At 54.5% G+C, this 14,594-nt stretch overlaps 1 protein-coding gene across 6 annotated transcripts in view; it reads right to left on the bottom strand.

Annotated features, from left to right (window-relative positions):
• Nucleotides 1-3,033: 3,033 nt before the first annotated feature.
• DGKZ (diacylglycerol kinase zeta) overlaps nt 3,034-14,594 on the bottom strand; it is an 80,690-nt gene continuing 69,129 nt past the window's right edge. For 2 of the 6 annotated variants that reach the window (XM_029911449.1, XM_029911450.1), the window contains one exon: nt 12,012-12,238. In XM_029911449.1, the coding sequence (XP_029767309.1) occupies nt 12,139-12,238 (100 nt within the window). In that variant the 3' untranslated portion in view covers nt 12,012-12,138. Of the gene's footprint in view, nt 5,022-8,753; nt 8,854-9,167; nt 9,205-9,928; nt 10,050-10,543; nt 10,588-12,009; nt 12,239-14,594 lie in introns of those variants that run through there. The other 4 variants (XM_024214818.2, XM_029911447.1, XM_029911448.1 and 1 more) reach the window with 4 other exon arrangements.

The raw sequence follows: 14,594 nt of genomic DNA, 5'->3' as shown, positions 1-14,594 counted from the left end.
AACCTCCCAGAAGAGCAATGGGATTTTTGAATTCTCTTCTCCGCCCCACTGGAAATCTCTGGTCTCTGTGCTTACTGACAGTCACTGCTGGGGAGAAATGGTCCAAATGCTGAGGAGTCTAGGCACTGAAGTGGAACTGACCCGTCCCTGAAATCCCAGCATGTATGTTTGATCCCTGGCCACAGAACCAGAAGGGCTGGGGCAATTTAGTGTGTACTGCACCAGCCACACACTCCTGCCATTAGCTTCAAAGGGCTGTTAGTGACACAAGGCTCCCAGGGGGAGGGAGGGAACATGTATGTTGGGGGCAGAGGGGAAGCTTATAAACCCCAAATAGTCTACAGAATGTAGGGGGGTGAAGGTGGGAAGATTACTATGCAACCCTCAGGGTTTTGAATTTGAGGTCTGAGTCAATTTCCCAGCTCTCATCCTACCTCATTGATTAGTAAGATGCTATGTCCATCTCCAACACCTTCATGGGTGCAGTTCAGAGCACTGTGGGGGTAGATCAGGATTGTTATCTCACTTTTACATAGAAATAGACACAGAGATGAATTGCTCACACTCACATGAATGAGTCAATACCAGAGCTGGAAACAGAACCCAAGAGTCCTGGCTCCTAGCCCTCCGATCCAGTGACCAGTCCACATTCCCCTCCTGGATATGGGAAGATCACCCAGGAATCCTGCCTTCCAGGCCCCAGCTCTCACTACTGGAACATGGGAAAAGAACCCAGGAACCTGGGGTCCCAGTCCTTGCTCTAACCACCAGTGTGCATCCCTTCCCAGTGACATGATCTCTCGTAGGTAGGCTACTATCAATGCTACAAGTGCTCTTTAGGAATAGTTAATACAAACATTTCAAATCAAAGTAATTTCAAATTATAATAAACAAATAACCCTGCAGCTGCAAAGGGCAAGGAAGGTCTGATGTGGGGGGGGGGGGAGACAAACTTTCTCCCAAAAGAAAGAACAAGAAGATGCTCAAAACAGGCAGCAAAATTAGGAGCTCAGTCCATGCTTGTCATGCTGATCGTCAGGGTAAGGGGGGGAATTTTCTCCATGCTACACTGCACTGTTGGATCACTGGCCAAGTGCATATGGGTGGGGAGGGGTCCTCTTTAAAGAAAGGCCCTGGGCCTAGGTAGGGAGGATCTGATCCAGCAGGGAAAACACCACCTTCTGAGCTCCTGGCCAGGGTTTAGAACGGAAGTGGTGTCACTGAAGGGGCACCTTAGTGCCACACATAAGGCTGATTAGCTCATTCCTGTAGCATCTATCAGCCTTGCAGGTCTCAGAGAGGGAGAGAAACAGTCAGTAAAATGTTCATCTTTTTATTTTAATGGCAAGAAACGACAACATCCAAACTGTCAAAGATGAAAAGCGATGGGAACACAGGCTGCTGCCCAGGCACTCGGCCTGCCAGAGCCGCAGTCCCAACAGAGTTACAAATATACAGTCCTAATAGAGTCTAGGAGACAGGAACCGGCATTGCACAGAATCTCCACCCTCCAGTATTACAAAATACTCTCCTCCTTGCATAAAAACAAGCCAGGCTTGGAATTGCACAGCAACTCAGCTCATGGGCACGCACACATACACACACGGGGGAAGTGGTCAGCGTGTGTTTCAACTACCTGTACAAAGACTAAGAGCGTACAAAACGGAACGAGAGGATGGGCTCAGGGTGTAAACGCTTCCAGGCCAGGCTCAGTGTCCCAGCAGAGAGCGAGCAGTTTGTGCCATTAAAGAGACATAGTGTCTGTCCTGCTGTTGGCTAATGAGCAGCCATAGCTGGACAATGAGGCCCTTTACTCTGACCCTCTGCATGTGTGAGAGAGATGGACATGGAGATCCATCCATCAGGCAGCATCCTCCAATGGTGCCCAGCACATGACCAACAGCATAAACTGGTTCAGAATCACCTTCCTCTTTAATGCACAAGGGCAGGCCCATGATGGCCCACCTGACCAAAACAGCTTCCTCACAGTGCATGCCAGGGCCTTCAGTTCCCAGGAGCTGCTGCGGTCCTGCATAGGAGAACACCACTCACTTTATGGATGCTGGCTGCAAGCTTGGTAAACAGGCATTCCCCCTCCCCCAAGCATCTGGAGAGATGGGTCACTCTGGCCCCTTTGTGCCCCGGGCACAGCTGGATGAAAGTCCCGTTCCCCCTCCCCGCCCGACAGAACATGTGCTGGTTGTTTGCTGGTGCCCCATACATCTCCTGCAAGTCCAAATCCCCCTTTTGCCTCAGAACCGGGGTCATCTGGCTTGCCACTCATCAATGATTGTGCCTGTGGTGGCCAGGTGTGTGTTGGTTTTCACCATATGGTTCCGTCTTCACCTGGGGGGTGGTGGGAGGGGGGTGGGTGTGGGTGTGGGGGTGTGTGTGGGTGTGTGTGTCAAGACCACGCAGAGGACGGGCGCACACAGCACAGGAGGGGGAATCCCTGGCAGCAGCAGAGACCCAACACCCCTGTCATCATAGTACTGATACAGCAGGTTAATCAAAACAGCCCCAAGGGCAGATCACAGCAACCAGTTCTGTGCCAGAGCAGCCCCCAAAGACATAAGCTCCACCCCAACAGGAATAATGGGGGGGAGGGGGAGAAGAAGTGGCTCCAGGGCCTTCCTGGCCCCAATCCTGCTCTCCTTCCACCCATGCCGGGAACAATTAACTACTGAAAAACTAAAAAGCAGGTTCCCCCCCTCTGTAAACAAAACCAGAAGGGTCCTAAGGAACACCAGCCCCACTCTCCCTGAGCTTCGAGCGCAGGCTCCCACAGCCCCAGTGGTCAAAGACCTGCTGGGCAAGTGGAGCACCCTGGTGCCTTGTTTCTCAGAGCCATCTAGCAACCCAAGGCTGAGATGAACTCACTGGAAGGCAGTCACCTTCTGGCTGCTTCAGGGCACAACATGGCCCCATTGAGCCTTCACGTTTCACTGCTTGTGCTCCACACCAGATTCACCCCTGAACTACTCAACTTCTGGTCCAGACAGGCCTGGTAACAGCCTGCCCTCCCTTAGCCAGCTCCCATGCTCTGGCAGGGTCAGACACTGGCGCAGTGTGAAGGGTCACACCCCAAACAGCCCTGGACTATTTAAGGCTGCTGCACCCACCCCAGCACAAAGCCAAGTGCAGGCCAGCTGGCTACCTGCTTGATATGTTTCCCAGGTCCCAGATTAGAGCTCCCCCAGAAGCAGAGGAGTGAGCCTCATTGTTCTGGAATATTTGGGGCAGACTGCGCTGCCTCTGCCTGGGATCAGGGCCATTGCGGGGAGGTAGCTCCCCCTCCCCTTCTTTATTTGTGTATCTGTTGAAAAGAAGGCAAATGAAGTGACGGCGGTGGGGCAGGCGCGTGGTGCTGGGTGAGCACGGAGCTCCAAGCAGCTCGGGGCAGACAGGAGGGGCCACGCACAGAGAACTGGGAGCCCCGGCCCAGAGAGTGGGAATCTGCATGAAAGCCAAGGAGCAAGGGGTGGAATTATGCAGGGCCCAGCAGGGAGCAAAGGGACACAGGCTGCATCTCGTGAACCATGCTGATAGGGGGCTGGCGTGCGAGTCCCATTGCTTGGGCAAAGCCCCGAGAACAGACTGTAGGGACGACTCCTTCCCTGGCTATGGGGCCAGAGGGCTAGACAGGGCCTCGTCTATACCTTACCTCTAGGAGCTGTAGCTCTTAGGCCCTGGGGTGCTTGTACCAGATGCTGGATCCGGCTCCCTGGCACTCTTGGTACGGGAGTATCTGGACTATGGCACACTCCAAACACAAGAGGCCTCCCCAACGTTGAAAGGTACAGGGCAAGTGTTTCCAATGCGGGTGCTGGAGCGTCAGGAACCCTGTACCAAGGTTAGATACAAGCTCCCTCCTCAGCCTGGCAGCCTCCCTGCTGCGTAAGCAGCACATTTTTTTATCCACACTTCAAGCATGCTGGTGTTCAGCAAATTAGAAACACATGTGAAGGAAGGGGAGGCAGCGGATGAACTTGGGGGAGAGGAATCAGGAAAGAGTGGGGGGAGTGCCAGAAGGAGGAAGCATGGGAGACCCGGGCACACTGCTGAAATTTTGTTGTGGCACCTGGGTCCAGTTTCAACAAGCAGACAGCTTGCTTAGAACTCAGGGCAGATTTATGGGCATGGCTCCACTGGACATGCCAGGGGTCCCTTCCAGCTGTTGGGGGTCCCTTGTGCGGCTGCATAGAGACTCAGGGCAAAGGGAGGAAGCAGGAGTAGGAGCTGGTATGTCAACTGGATAGCAGTTAACTTCTCTCAGGCCCACAAGCATCCCCAATTATTCTGCAGTCTGGACAGCAGAGCTAGTGCCAACTGCAGGAGCAGGGCTGCCCTCTGGTGACCCCCTGTGGCTGTCCCAGGGAGTGGTGTGGGCAGGTTCTGGAGGTAGGCTCCTGAGGATGGGTGGGGGCGGTACCAGTGGTGATGAGCCCAGTGGAAAGGCAGCACATGGAGCCATGACTGGGGCAGGCAAGTGGAAGCTGAACAACAAGAGCCCACAAGGGCTACGGAGTCTGTTGAGGGGGCACCAGTCATCACTCACTCCCACTTACAAGGACAGCACAGAGGCTCCATCTCTCCCCAACCGTGGAGATGGCTCCTATAGGATGTACGGGTGGGAGAGCTGCCGGAGCAGATCCATCCAGTGCAGGGTGTATGGAATGTGGTAGGAGATGGCGGGGGAGAGCGAGCCAGGCTCTGAGTCCCAAATGTCCACTATACAAATGAATACAGCCTCAGCCAGGCCTGGGACAGAGCTGCTGCCGCCTCTTCCCCCTCCTCTGGGACTAAGTAGAGATCCGGGAAGGGCTGGGCCGGACCCGCAGCATGGTAGTCGCCCTTCTGTCCTGCCCGCACTGGCAGGACCGCGGGGTAAGGCACACTGAGCACTACACAGCCGTCTCCTGATCCTCCCGCTGGATCATCTGGTAGTGCTGTCGATTTTCGAGGTAGGCAGCCAGGTCAGGGTCGTTGGCCTTCTCAGCTCTGTGCTTGGGGGTGTCTCCCTGTGCAGAGGAAAAGGAAGCAAAGCGGAGGTGAAACGTCCAAAACACAGACCCACAGGAGATCCCCCCCCACAGCCAGTAACTTTGCAAGTGTCAGAGGGGCTCCTCTGTACCCAGTCTGCAGCCCCGTCACAGAGCACGGAACCTAGAGCTGTAGCAGCTGGTGCTTTTAGCTCTGGAGGCCCCCAGCTCAATCCCCAGTGTGGTAGCCAAGATGGCGGCCACCACACTTGCACCCCTTTCTCCCTGCCATTTTATGTCCTGCTGGGCTGACCATGGGCATCAGAGAGCTGCTCTTACCATGTGGGGAGAGCTCTGCTTACAGCCTGTGCTCGGCCTGGTGTCTCTAGTGAAGAGCTGCGACACCACTAGTATTATGCTGCTCTCCTTCCACCAGACACCTGGGTCCCTCCCTGCTTAACAGCTCCGTGCCTAGGGTAGCCCCTCCCCCCCATTGCTTCCCCTTTCATGGCTGTGTTGTTTGTAGCCTAGTAAACTGGTTTTCAAACTGAGAGGCATGTCTGGGGTGTGTGTGTGCGCACAATTAAGTTACTGGGAGGGTGCGAGGACCTGATTGGTTATGAATTTTTTCTTGTTTCTTCAAAATATTGTTGACAAAATAAGAATTCCTCACACTAGCTGCCAGGCTGAAAGATGGAGGAAGAGGGGCCTCTCCCTGCACAGGAGGTTGGGCAGGGGAATAAGGAGAGGGGTGCAGCCCACCTGTCTGTGTCCTGCTGGGGTCACTCACCTGGAGTGGGTGGCAGGCAGGGGATACTCATGGGCTGGGGAGCAAAGGGGTGCCCTGGTTAGGTTGGGCTCCCAGCCCCCAGGCATCCGTGGAAATACTGTTTCTAAGAAAAAGGGGTGGTGCTCCTGGGACATGAATCTCTAAAGGGGGGCCCAGCAAAAGAGTTTGGAAACTTCTGGCCTAGCAGAAGTGCTGCTTTCCCCAAAAACCACAGGCTGGGAGGAGGATTTCTAGGAGTGCAGCGCCCAGGGTCAAACTGCTGCTGTCCATATTTGGTTCCCTGCAGGGCACATGGCCGAGATGTGCGGTGCACAATGTCTGGTGGTAACAGGTTTGCCATAAAGGGAAGGGAAGCATGACGAAGATATAGGTGCATGCTGGAAAGGATACTTAGATTTTGCTAAGAGACTGGAAGGTGCTGGCTAGGTGAGTTCGTGTCAAGCCCATTTGCACCTCCTGCTGGCTAGGACAGAGACTGTCCTGTTACGTGTATTCCCCTCCTCACGCACTGCATATAAAGATGACCAAGACTGGTCTCTCTGACTGTCCAGTCTCTGTAACCTGTGCTTTCTCAGCTGTGTAGAAGGCAGGCGCTAGACAGAGTGAAGGAGGTGTGGGGGGAGGAGTGAGGTGTATGTCTGGGGAGAGCTTTGAAACACCATCCCTCCCCCTCCCCCTCCCCCCAGTAACTGCTCCTGCTCCTCAAGGAGGCTCACATTTCACCAGCTTATTGCAGCCATCTGGACTGTGTCCACTAATGAACTCCCGCACTCCATAAAAAGCAAATCTGTTAACAGCTTTCAGCTCCGTCTCCTCTCTCCTCCCTTCCCCCTCCCGCTGGTTAACTGCCCCAGCTCCTCCGCGCTGAACAAACCCTCTGCTGAGCAGGGCCAAGGAAACCTGGCACTCTGTCGCTTCCATTGAAAACCCCCTCCCCAAGGAGAGCGCAACTTACCCACACTGGCCCTCAGAGCTCAGCGGGGTGAAGGCAGCCAGAACAAGGGGGAAGGGATCCCAAGCCTTTGGGACAATCCACATCTATATTTCATTTGGGCAAACAATGCTCAGACACGCAAGGGTCTCACAAACATGGATGCAGCTGCAGACGCGGACACAAGCCCACACACACAGAGGCACAAAGGCAGATAGATGCAAGACACACACAAGTCCACTTGCAGTCTCTCTCTCACACACACACACGTAGGCCCAGGATCTCACAGGGATCTCCCCCGGCAGGCTGGAGCCAGTGTGTTGTGCTTCACTGCCCAGTGCTCCTCCAGGGGTCTCCTCAGTAGGCAGAATCTAAACGCTCATTAGCAAAAGGAAATATTGTGTTTCCCCTCTGACTGCACAAGCCCTGATGCAGCGCTGCCTGCCCGAGTCTGTTGCAGAAACGCAGTCTGAAACAAGAGCTGCAAGGGGCCCTCCGCGCAGCTCAACTGATTCATGTAACATGATGAAGCCCAGCCCCATTCTACCCTGGTTTGCTTTGCCTGCGGTGTATGGGACCCAACTGTATTGTATGCACATTACCAAACTGTATTACACTTTGTAAGGATCAGGGTTCACATACAGCTTCCAGAATGTGGTTTGTTCTTGTCCATACTACAGGCAAGTTCTAAGAGGTCAGTGCTGGGGAGGACACAGGACTTCCTAGACAGTCACAAGGCCAGGTGTGCATTTATACAAACAAATACACCCCAGCTGGGCCCCCTCTCCTACAGCTGGGCAGTCAGTCCTTAAACAAATTCCCTTCAGCACTGGCTCGGGGGGGGGGGGGGGGGGGGGGGGGGGGGGGGGGGAAGGGCACTTGCCCCCAAGAACTCAGTGTGACAGTCCCCACCCAGTCCTCAGCCTCCTACCTTGGTCCTTTTCTCCTTTGTTTCTATGGTCACTCGATGTGCCCCCAAACAAAGCCATTCCCGATCTGGGCACATAACAAGGCCCGAGTCATTCGCTGGAAGTTAGGAAGGCAGGGCAGCTGCCGGGGAGTGTTTGTAGAGCATCTCCCTGGCTGCTGGCAAAGGGCTTGATCGCGGTCTAAAGCGTTCAAAAGCTTTTAAAGCCTCATTAGGCTTGGCTGCCCAGGTGAGCTCCTCTCCTGTATCCCAGCCCCGGGAACCTCTGGCACCAAGACATGACTGCACCTCTTCACTATCTACCAGCTCCCAGAGCTGGCCCGGCACTGAGATGCTATTCTGTTCCCTGTGTTATATCCCAACACACAGAGCCTTGACACAGAGACACGTCTGCTTCCCCACTGTTGTATGCCAGCCCCTGGGAACCTCTTGTATCAAAACATAACCTCGCCCTCTTCGCTACAACTCCTCTGGCAGAGACATGACTGCATCCCAGCCGCTGTGTCTTGGTCTTCATGGGCCGGCACCAAGACACAGCAGAATTTATTCTGCACATAGGTGACACTGCCTGACCCACTTGCTAACACACTCTGTGGGGCTAGCTACTAAAGCACGCCCTGCCTTTGCATCTCTCAGAGCTCCCTCCCCTCCCCATCCCCTCACTCGGGAGAGCTGACAGCGCTGCTGGGAGGGGAACTCTCTGGCGAGACTGTCCTTGCAATGACCTCAGATGATGGGAAGGGGGGAAAAGAAACATTCCACCCACTCATTTAGAAAAACCACAAGGGCAGCAGAAAAGAGCTAGGAGGAGACACCCTTTGTGCAGCTGTAAGGTTCTGCTGCTTAGCGAGCGGGCAGGGCTAGGTGAGATTTTGTGCTCCATGCTGAACTACTGGAGAAGCCCGAGACTCCAGACTGTATCCAGGGACCCCCTTCACATAGGGAATGTGTGGCACATTTGGCTGGGCTCTAAGCTAGTGCTCTCACATTCCCTTCACTGCTCCTCTGCCGAGCCAGCTGGCTCACACCTTCTGAATCTCTGTTCCAGGCATTCACCAGTGCCCCAGGTACACCCTTGTTCCCAGCACTCCCATCTCCCATTCCCAGCCCATCTGACCTTACCTGCAGGTCTGTTTTCATGAGCGAAGCCCCAGCCTCCACAATGTAGTGGCAGATAGTGCGCTGGCGCAGAGCAGCCGCCTGGTGCAAGCTGGTCTCGCCACTGGGGAGAAGAGACAAGAGGAAGGAGTGAGATCCCCAAGCAAAGTGAGAGGGCAAGTGACATACACAGGGGCTGCAGTGAGGGACCTCTGCAAGGGAGGCCTGGGATGGGAAGCAAATTCAGTATGGTCACACTTCTTCACTAGTGAACCCCACCCCTGCCTCACAGAGCACCTGGGTGAGAGGAGAATTCAGTCCCTGGGATTGTTCAGTCCAAGCCTGGTCTGGAAGTGGTGGCTGGAGGTTGCAGTGAAGGCAGCTGGGTATAGAAAACAGGGTTTGGGCAATGAATAATACAAACCACAAGCAACTTACTTCTCTTCTTCTGTCGCATCAAGGATCTCTGCAGGGGCTGGGGAGAGAAAGACAATGTGGGGTAATGAGACCAGCCTGCTTGACAGAGACCTTCTTGTTGCTCCCCAGCAATGCACAACACAGTCTTCTCACACATCTGCGATCTCCTGCATACCACTACAGAGACCTCATCTGATAACTGAGAGACTCAAGCAGCTAGGGTTGTAGCTGCCCGGGAACAGTGGCGGAATCTGACCGGTAGGGTTGGGGAGGAGGAGTTGCCCCTGGACCCAAATACAGAGAAATTTAAAAGAAAAACCAGCCCTCATTCTGGTGAGACCCACCAAAACCCAAGCTGTGAGCTGCCCCCGCTGGCAAAAGCGGGTAACTAGCAAACAGACAGGAGACCCAGGCATCAATACTCAAAACACACCAAACTACACCAAGCCATATTGCAGCCTCAGTTGCCTCTGGCTTCGGTGAGATCACACGGGTATCACATAAGTCTGAGGCTGAATCTGGCCTTGTGTCTGCCAGCGAGAATACACACAAACAGAAAGGAAGGACAGGACACTTCCCAAGCCTTGCAGAGAGAAGAGAGGTTGCCACAAACACAGCAAGGCAGAGAGAAGGGCAATTGAACACTAGCATCATCCCCTTCAAGCAGAGACTCATAGGGAGGGTCAGTGAATTTGGCCTCCATCCCTGTGTGCCAGCTCCAGGGGTCACAGCACCCCCATCCCAGAACTGTACCAACAGCTGGATCCAGGCTCCCAGCTTACCATTCTCAATGACGTATTTGACAATCTCCTTGCTCCCCGATTTGACGGCATGGTGCAGCACGGTCTGACCTGAGGAGTCTCGCATCATCAGGTCCCCTCCTGCCTGGTGCAGCTCTCGGAACTACAGGAACACAAGTCAGCTCTGGATTAGCTTCTCCTACTCAGACCTCCTCTAACCTCTGAGCACCAGAGCAAGAGCTGTGCCTGTGGGAAGGCCCTCCCCACTCACACCCTGCAGGGCGGGCCTTCGCCAGCAGAACCTGCAGCAAGATTACCTGGGTAGGGAACTGAACCACTCTCCAAGCTCAGCCAGCAAGGCTACAGCTGCATATGCCAGCCCTCCCAGAAAAGGATTCCTTGTTGTGAGCCTGTCTGGACCCCATCCGGCACTGCTCGGAGGAAGCTCACACTGTTAAGGACGCTCCATGCACTGCTGTGAGGAAGGAGTCACAGCTGGGGCTGGCAGGGCAATGACAGAGCCTGGCTAGCGGGCACCAACAGGGTGCTGGAGAAGGGATGCTCATGCCACACTGGGGTCCTAACTAGCTGCTGTGGGGAAACGCGCAGCACATCCCCAGCTCTGTGGCTGGGTTCATGGCACATGGCAGCTCTTACCTTCTGGAAATCATTACTTTTGGCAGCAACTATCAAGGCATTATCTGCAAAGAGGAGACACTGGTCAGGATGACAGAAGCCAAGTAGGAGATGGGGAGAGAGAGAGCTGCTTGTGCGGGGGAACTAACTCTCTCTCTGTATGCGCATGCACGCGCACTGAGAGAGGTTGAGCTGCTGCGTATCCTGCAGTGGGGCAGGTGGAAACACCAAGGAGGTGCAGGTGGGAGGCAGCCTCTTTTTCCCAGGCTTCCTTCCATTTCAGTCTCCCTTGGGCGTAAGAGGCAGTTTCAATGGCAGAGTGACAGTGCTCACCCCAGGCCAGTTCACATCGTGCACTTCTGGAGCTGTCTTGGGACACTGCTCACAGCCTGTTCGCGCCTGTGCAATTGGAGCTGCCAGAGGCATGTTCCTCCAGCACCACAGTCTGTGCCAGTGACCTCCTCCCGGTGTGGGAGCAGGGCCAAAATCTCCCCTCCCTCCCCAGCTGCTGGGCACAGCTGGCTGCTTCCTGCTGACAGTCCCTGAACATCAGGGTGCTGCTGGCAGGGCATCCCTGGGCCTGGAATTCCCGTGAGTCCAATCCCCTCGCGCAGGGCTTGGGAGGAGAGGGGTTCGGGGGAGTCCGGAAATCAGCGGCCACTGGCCAGGCTGGTTTTGCCTGGAACACGGCATGCACCAGAGGGTTAGTGGGGGGCTCAGCTTTATAATGCTGGGTGCCCCTGGGGGTGGGGGAGAGGTATGGAGAAAATAGAGGCAGCCCACGGGATGGGGTGTGAGGGGAGAAACACCCATGGGAGGGAGAGGAGTTAGACCACATTCCTGGGGGCAAGGCCAGGCCCCAGCTTTGGCGAGGTCCAGAAGGAATGTTTTCAAGACCATGGGAAAAGTAACTCCTGAGGTGGAGGGGGAGAGCAGGGCAAAGGGCAAACGTGGGGGTCCCTGGGGAGCCGGCCAGCTGGGATGCCTCTCACCAGTGACTCACTCACACTTCCAGGAACCGGCTCTGTTCAAGCTCCAGGAAACTCTTTCCATTTGCTCAGCTGAGGGAGGCCCCTGACCTTGTGCTCCCCACTCCCAGAGCCCCTGCCGGTGCCTGGCAGAGACAAACCCCACCCCCAGCAACACAGCTCAAGGCCTGGGCTCTGCAGGTGGGAGATTAACCTCACCACCCTGTCATTTCCTGCCGTCCCCAACTGGGAGCTCCACACTTCACAAGCAGGCTGGGAAAAGGCTCCCTGCACTGCTCCACTGTGCGAGCAAATGGCTATCAGGTCTATCCAGCCAGTCACTCCTGCCAGTCCCCTTAGGGCACCTCCCCGGAGAACCTGAGCCCCGATACCCCTGAATGGCAGTGCACTGTGCAGTCACTGCAGCCCCAAGTGTGACCTGCTCCCTCGCCACCCCATAGGCTGTGCAGTGCTTGCAGAGCCTGTGCTTGGGTCCGGATCCCAGACAGAGCGGTGCCATGTGACACCAGCAGGGGTGGGGCTCTCCAGACATTCTCATCACCCCCGTGTTCTCAGACGATGACAGTGTTCAGTTTGTGGGGAACACAGAATCAGGGCAGGGACTTGGGAGCATCTGCTAGTGTAACCCTAAGTGAGACAGGAACAGGGACGCCTGAGATGTGCCAGAGGCCTGCAGCGCAGGTTGAAGGACTCACCTTCACGGCAGGGGCAGCCCCCTGCTTCTGAGCTGGAAGAGAAGAGAGGGAGAGATTCAGAACTGATGCTGTCAAATGCTATTGTAAGCAAGTCTTCTGCAGCAAATTCCCTCCCCTGCACTCTTCTCTGTGATCCCCACAGGCAGAGCCCGTCAGCATCCCTTGCTGGGAGAGGCCAGGACTGGACTAGCTGGGAACTCCTTGTGATGAAGTGGGAATTTTCTGTAATATTTTTTGAGTCCTGTTTGTGCCTCAGTTTCCCCTATGGGCTGCGCTGTTACTTAGGGGGTAGAAAAGGGCTGTTTGCTCAGACGTAGATATGGGTGTCACCTAAATGTCTGGGGCTTGGTCCCCATATCAATGGAGCCTCTGAAAAGAACACGGAAAATCCAGTTGTCTGGACATTGAGACCTAGCAATCAATGACCTAGAGAGATGTACACTTCCCCGCCTCTCACTGGGGGTGGGGGCGGAGCACAGCTGAGCAGCATGTCCCAGGTCTGGAACAAAGGAGGACTCTAGGTGGGGGGATAAGTGTTGGCTGCTGGAGGCACCCAGGGAGGCTCTCACCTGGATCCTGACCGGAGGCGGGCGGCAGGGGTGGGGTGGAGGGGGGAAGAGAGAGAGAGCGAGCGAGCGCGCACTTGAACAATGGGGTTCACTACAGCTTGGCTGGGCTCTGGCTAATCAGAATGGACTAGGCTTTAACCTTCCTTCCTCTTTGCTCACTTAAGGACGTCCAATGCTTTGTTCCAGATGACTTATAAACCCCCCTGTTTTGACAATGCTGCATGTCACTGCACATGCTTGGCAAGGTGCATTAATCCCTAAAGAGCGTACAAATCTTCTGTCTCAGTTGGACTTGCTGAACGGCGCTCACAGTGTGAAGCAGGAGTGCTGCAGGCCCAGAGGTCCAGTCTAAGGAGGCGGTGAAGCCGCATGGCTTACTCTGGAGGAAGTGAGAGACTCCTTTGGGGTCTGGCACACTGAAGGGGTCCCCCCCACGACATTGTTCCAAAGCTGGGGCTGTAGCACCAATCCTATGGATCTGTGACACTTTCCCATTGCCAGAGCCCTACCTGATGGCTAGTCAAGCTGGGGCTGTGTGAGCGGCAGAAGTTTCCTGTGTACCAGCCTGCCACACAGTGCACTGTCACAGGAGAGACACTGCTGCATCAATGCCAGCTGAAATAGGAAGGAGAAAGGAATCCCAGAAATGTAGGGCTGGGTGGGACCTTGAGAGATCATCTAGTCCAGCCCCCTGCGCTGTGGCAGGGCCAAACAAACCTAAACCATCCCTGACACGTGTTTGGAAGTTTTTAAGACCAGGTTGGACAGTGATAGGGATTCCACAACCTCCCTTGGAAGCTTAGTCTAGAGCCTAACTATCCTTATAGCTAGGAAGTTTTTCTTAATATCTAACCTAAATCTCTCTTTCAGCAGATTAAGCCAGCTACTATTTGTCCTACCTTCAGTGGACATGGAGAACAATTGATCACGGTCCTCTTTATAACAGCTCTTAAGATATTTGTAGACTATCATCAGGTCCCTCTCAGTCTTCTTTCCTCAAGACTGAACATGCCCAGTTTTTTTTGACCTTTCCTCATAGCTCAGATTTTCTAAACCTTTGATCATTGTAGTTGCTCTCCTCTGGATTCGCTCCAATTTGTCCACATTTTTCCTAAAGTGTGGTGCCCAGAACTGGACATAGCACTCCGGCTGAGGCCTCACCAGTGCTGAGTAGAACAGAACAATTACCTCCCCTGTCTTACATACGACACTCCTGTTAATACACCCCAGAAAGACATTAGCCGTTTTCACAACTGCATCACATTGTTACTCATTCAATTTGTGATCCACTAGAACACCCCGATCCTCTTCAGCAGTACTCCCACCTAGCCAGTTATTCCCCATTTTGTAGTTGTACATCTGACTTTTTTCTCTCCCTAGCGAAGTACTTTGCACTTGTCTTTATTGAATTTCATTTTATTGATTTCAGACCAATTCTCTAATTGATCAAGGTTGTTCTGAATTCTCATCCCGCCCTCCAAAGTGCTTCCAGCCCCTCCCAGCTTGCTGTCTTCTGCACATTTTATAAGGATACTTTCCACTTCGTTATCCAAGTCACTAATGAAAATATTGAATAGTGCCAGGCCCAGGACTGACCCCTGTGAGACCCCACTAGATACACTGTCCCAGTTTGACAGTGAACCATTCATAACTACTCTTTGAGTACAGTTTTTCAGCCAGTTGTATAACCACCTTACAGGGCCGGCACCAAGCACCCAAGCTGGTGCTTGGGGCGGCACCTGGAGGGGGGCGGCGCGGCGCTGCGGCCGCCGGGGAGAGCGGGGCCACAGCCGGGCTCGCCGCCCTCCCCCCCGCCGCC

The sequence above is a fragment of the Terrapene carolina genome, unplaced genomic scaffold (genome assembly GCF_002925995.2).
Source record: "Terrapene carolina triunguis isolate 2854851 unplaced genomic scaffold, T_m_triunguis-2.0 Scaffold96, whole genome shotgun sequence".
Classification (NCBI taxonomy): domain Eukaryota; kingdom Metazoa; phylum Chordata; order Testudines; family Emydidae; genus Terrapene; species Terrapene triunguis.
Note: the sequence above shows the minus strand (reverse complement) of the source record. Positions and strands in the feature narration are given on the sequence as shown.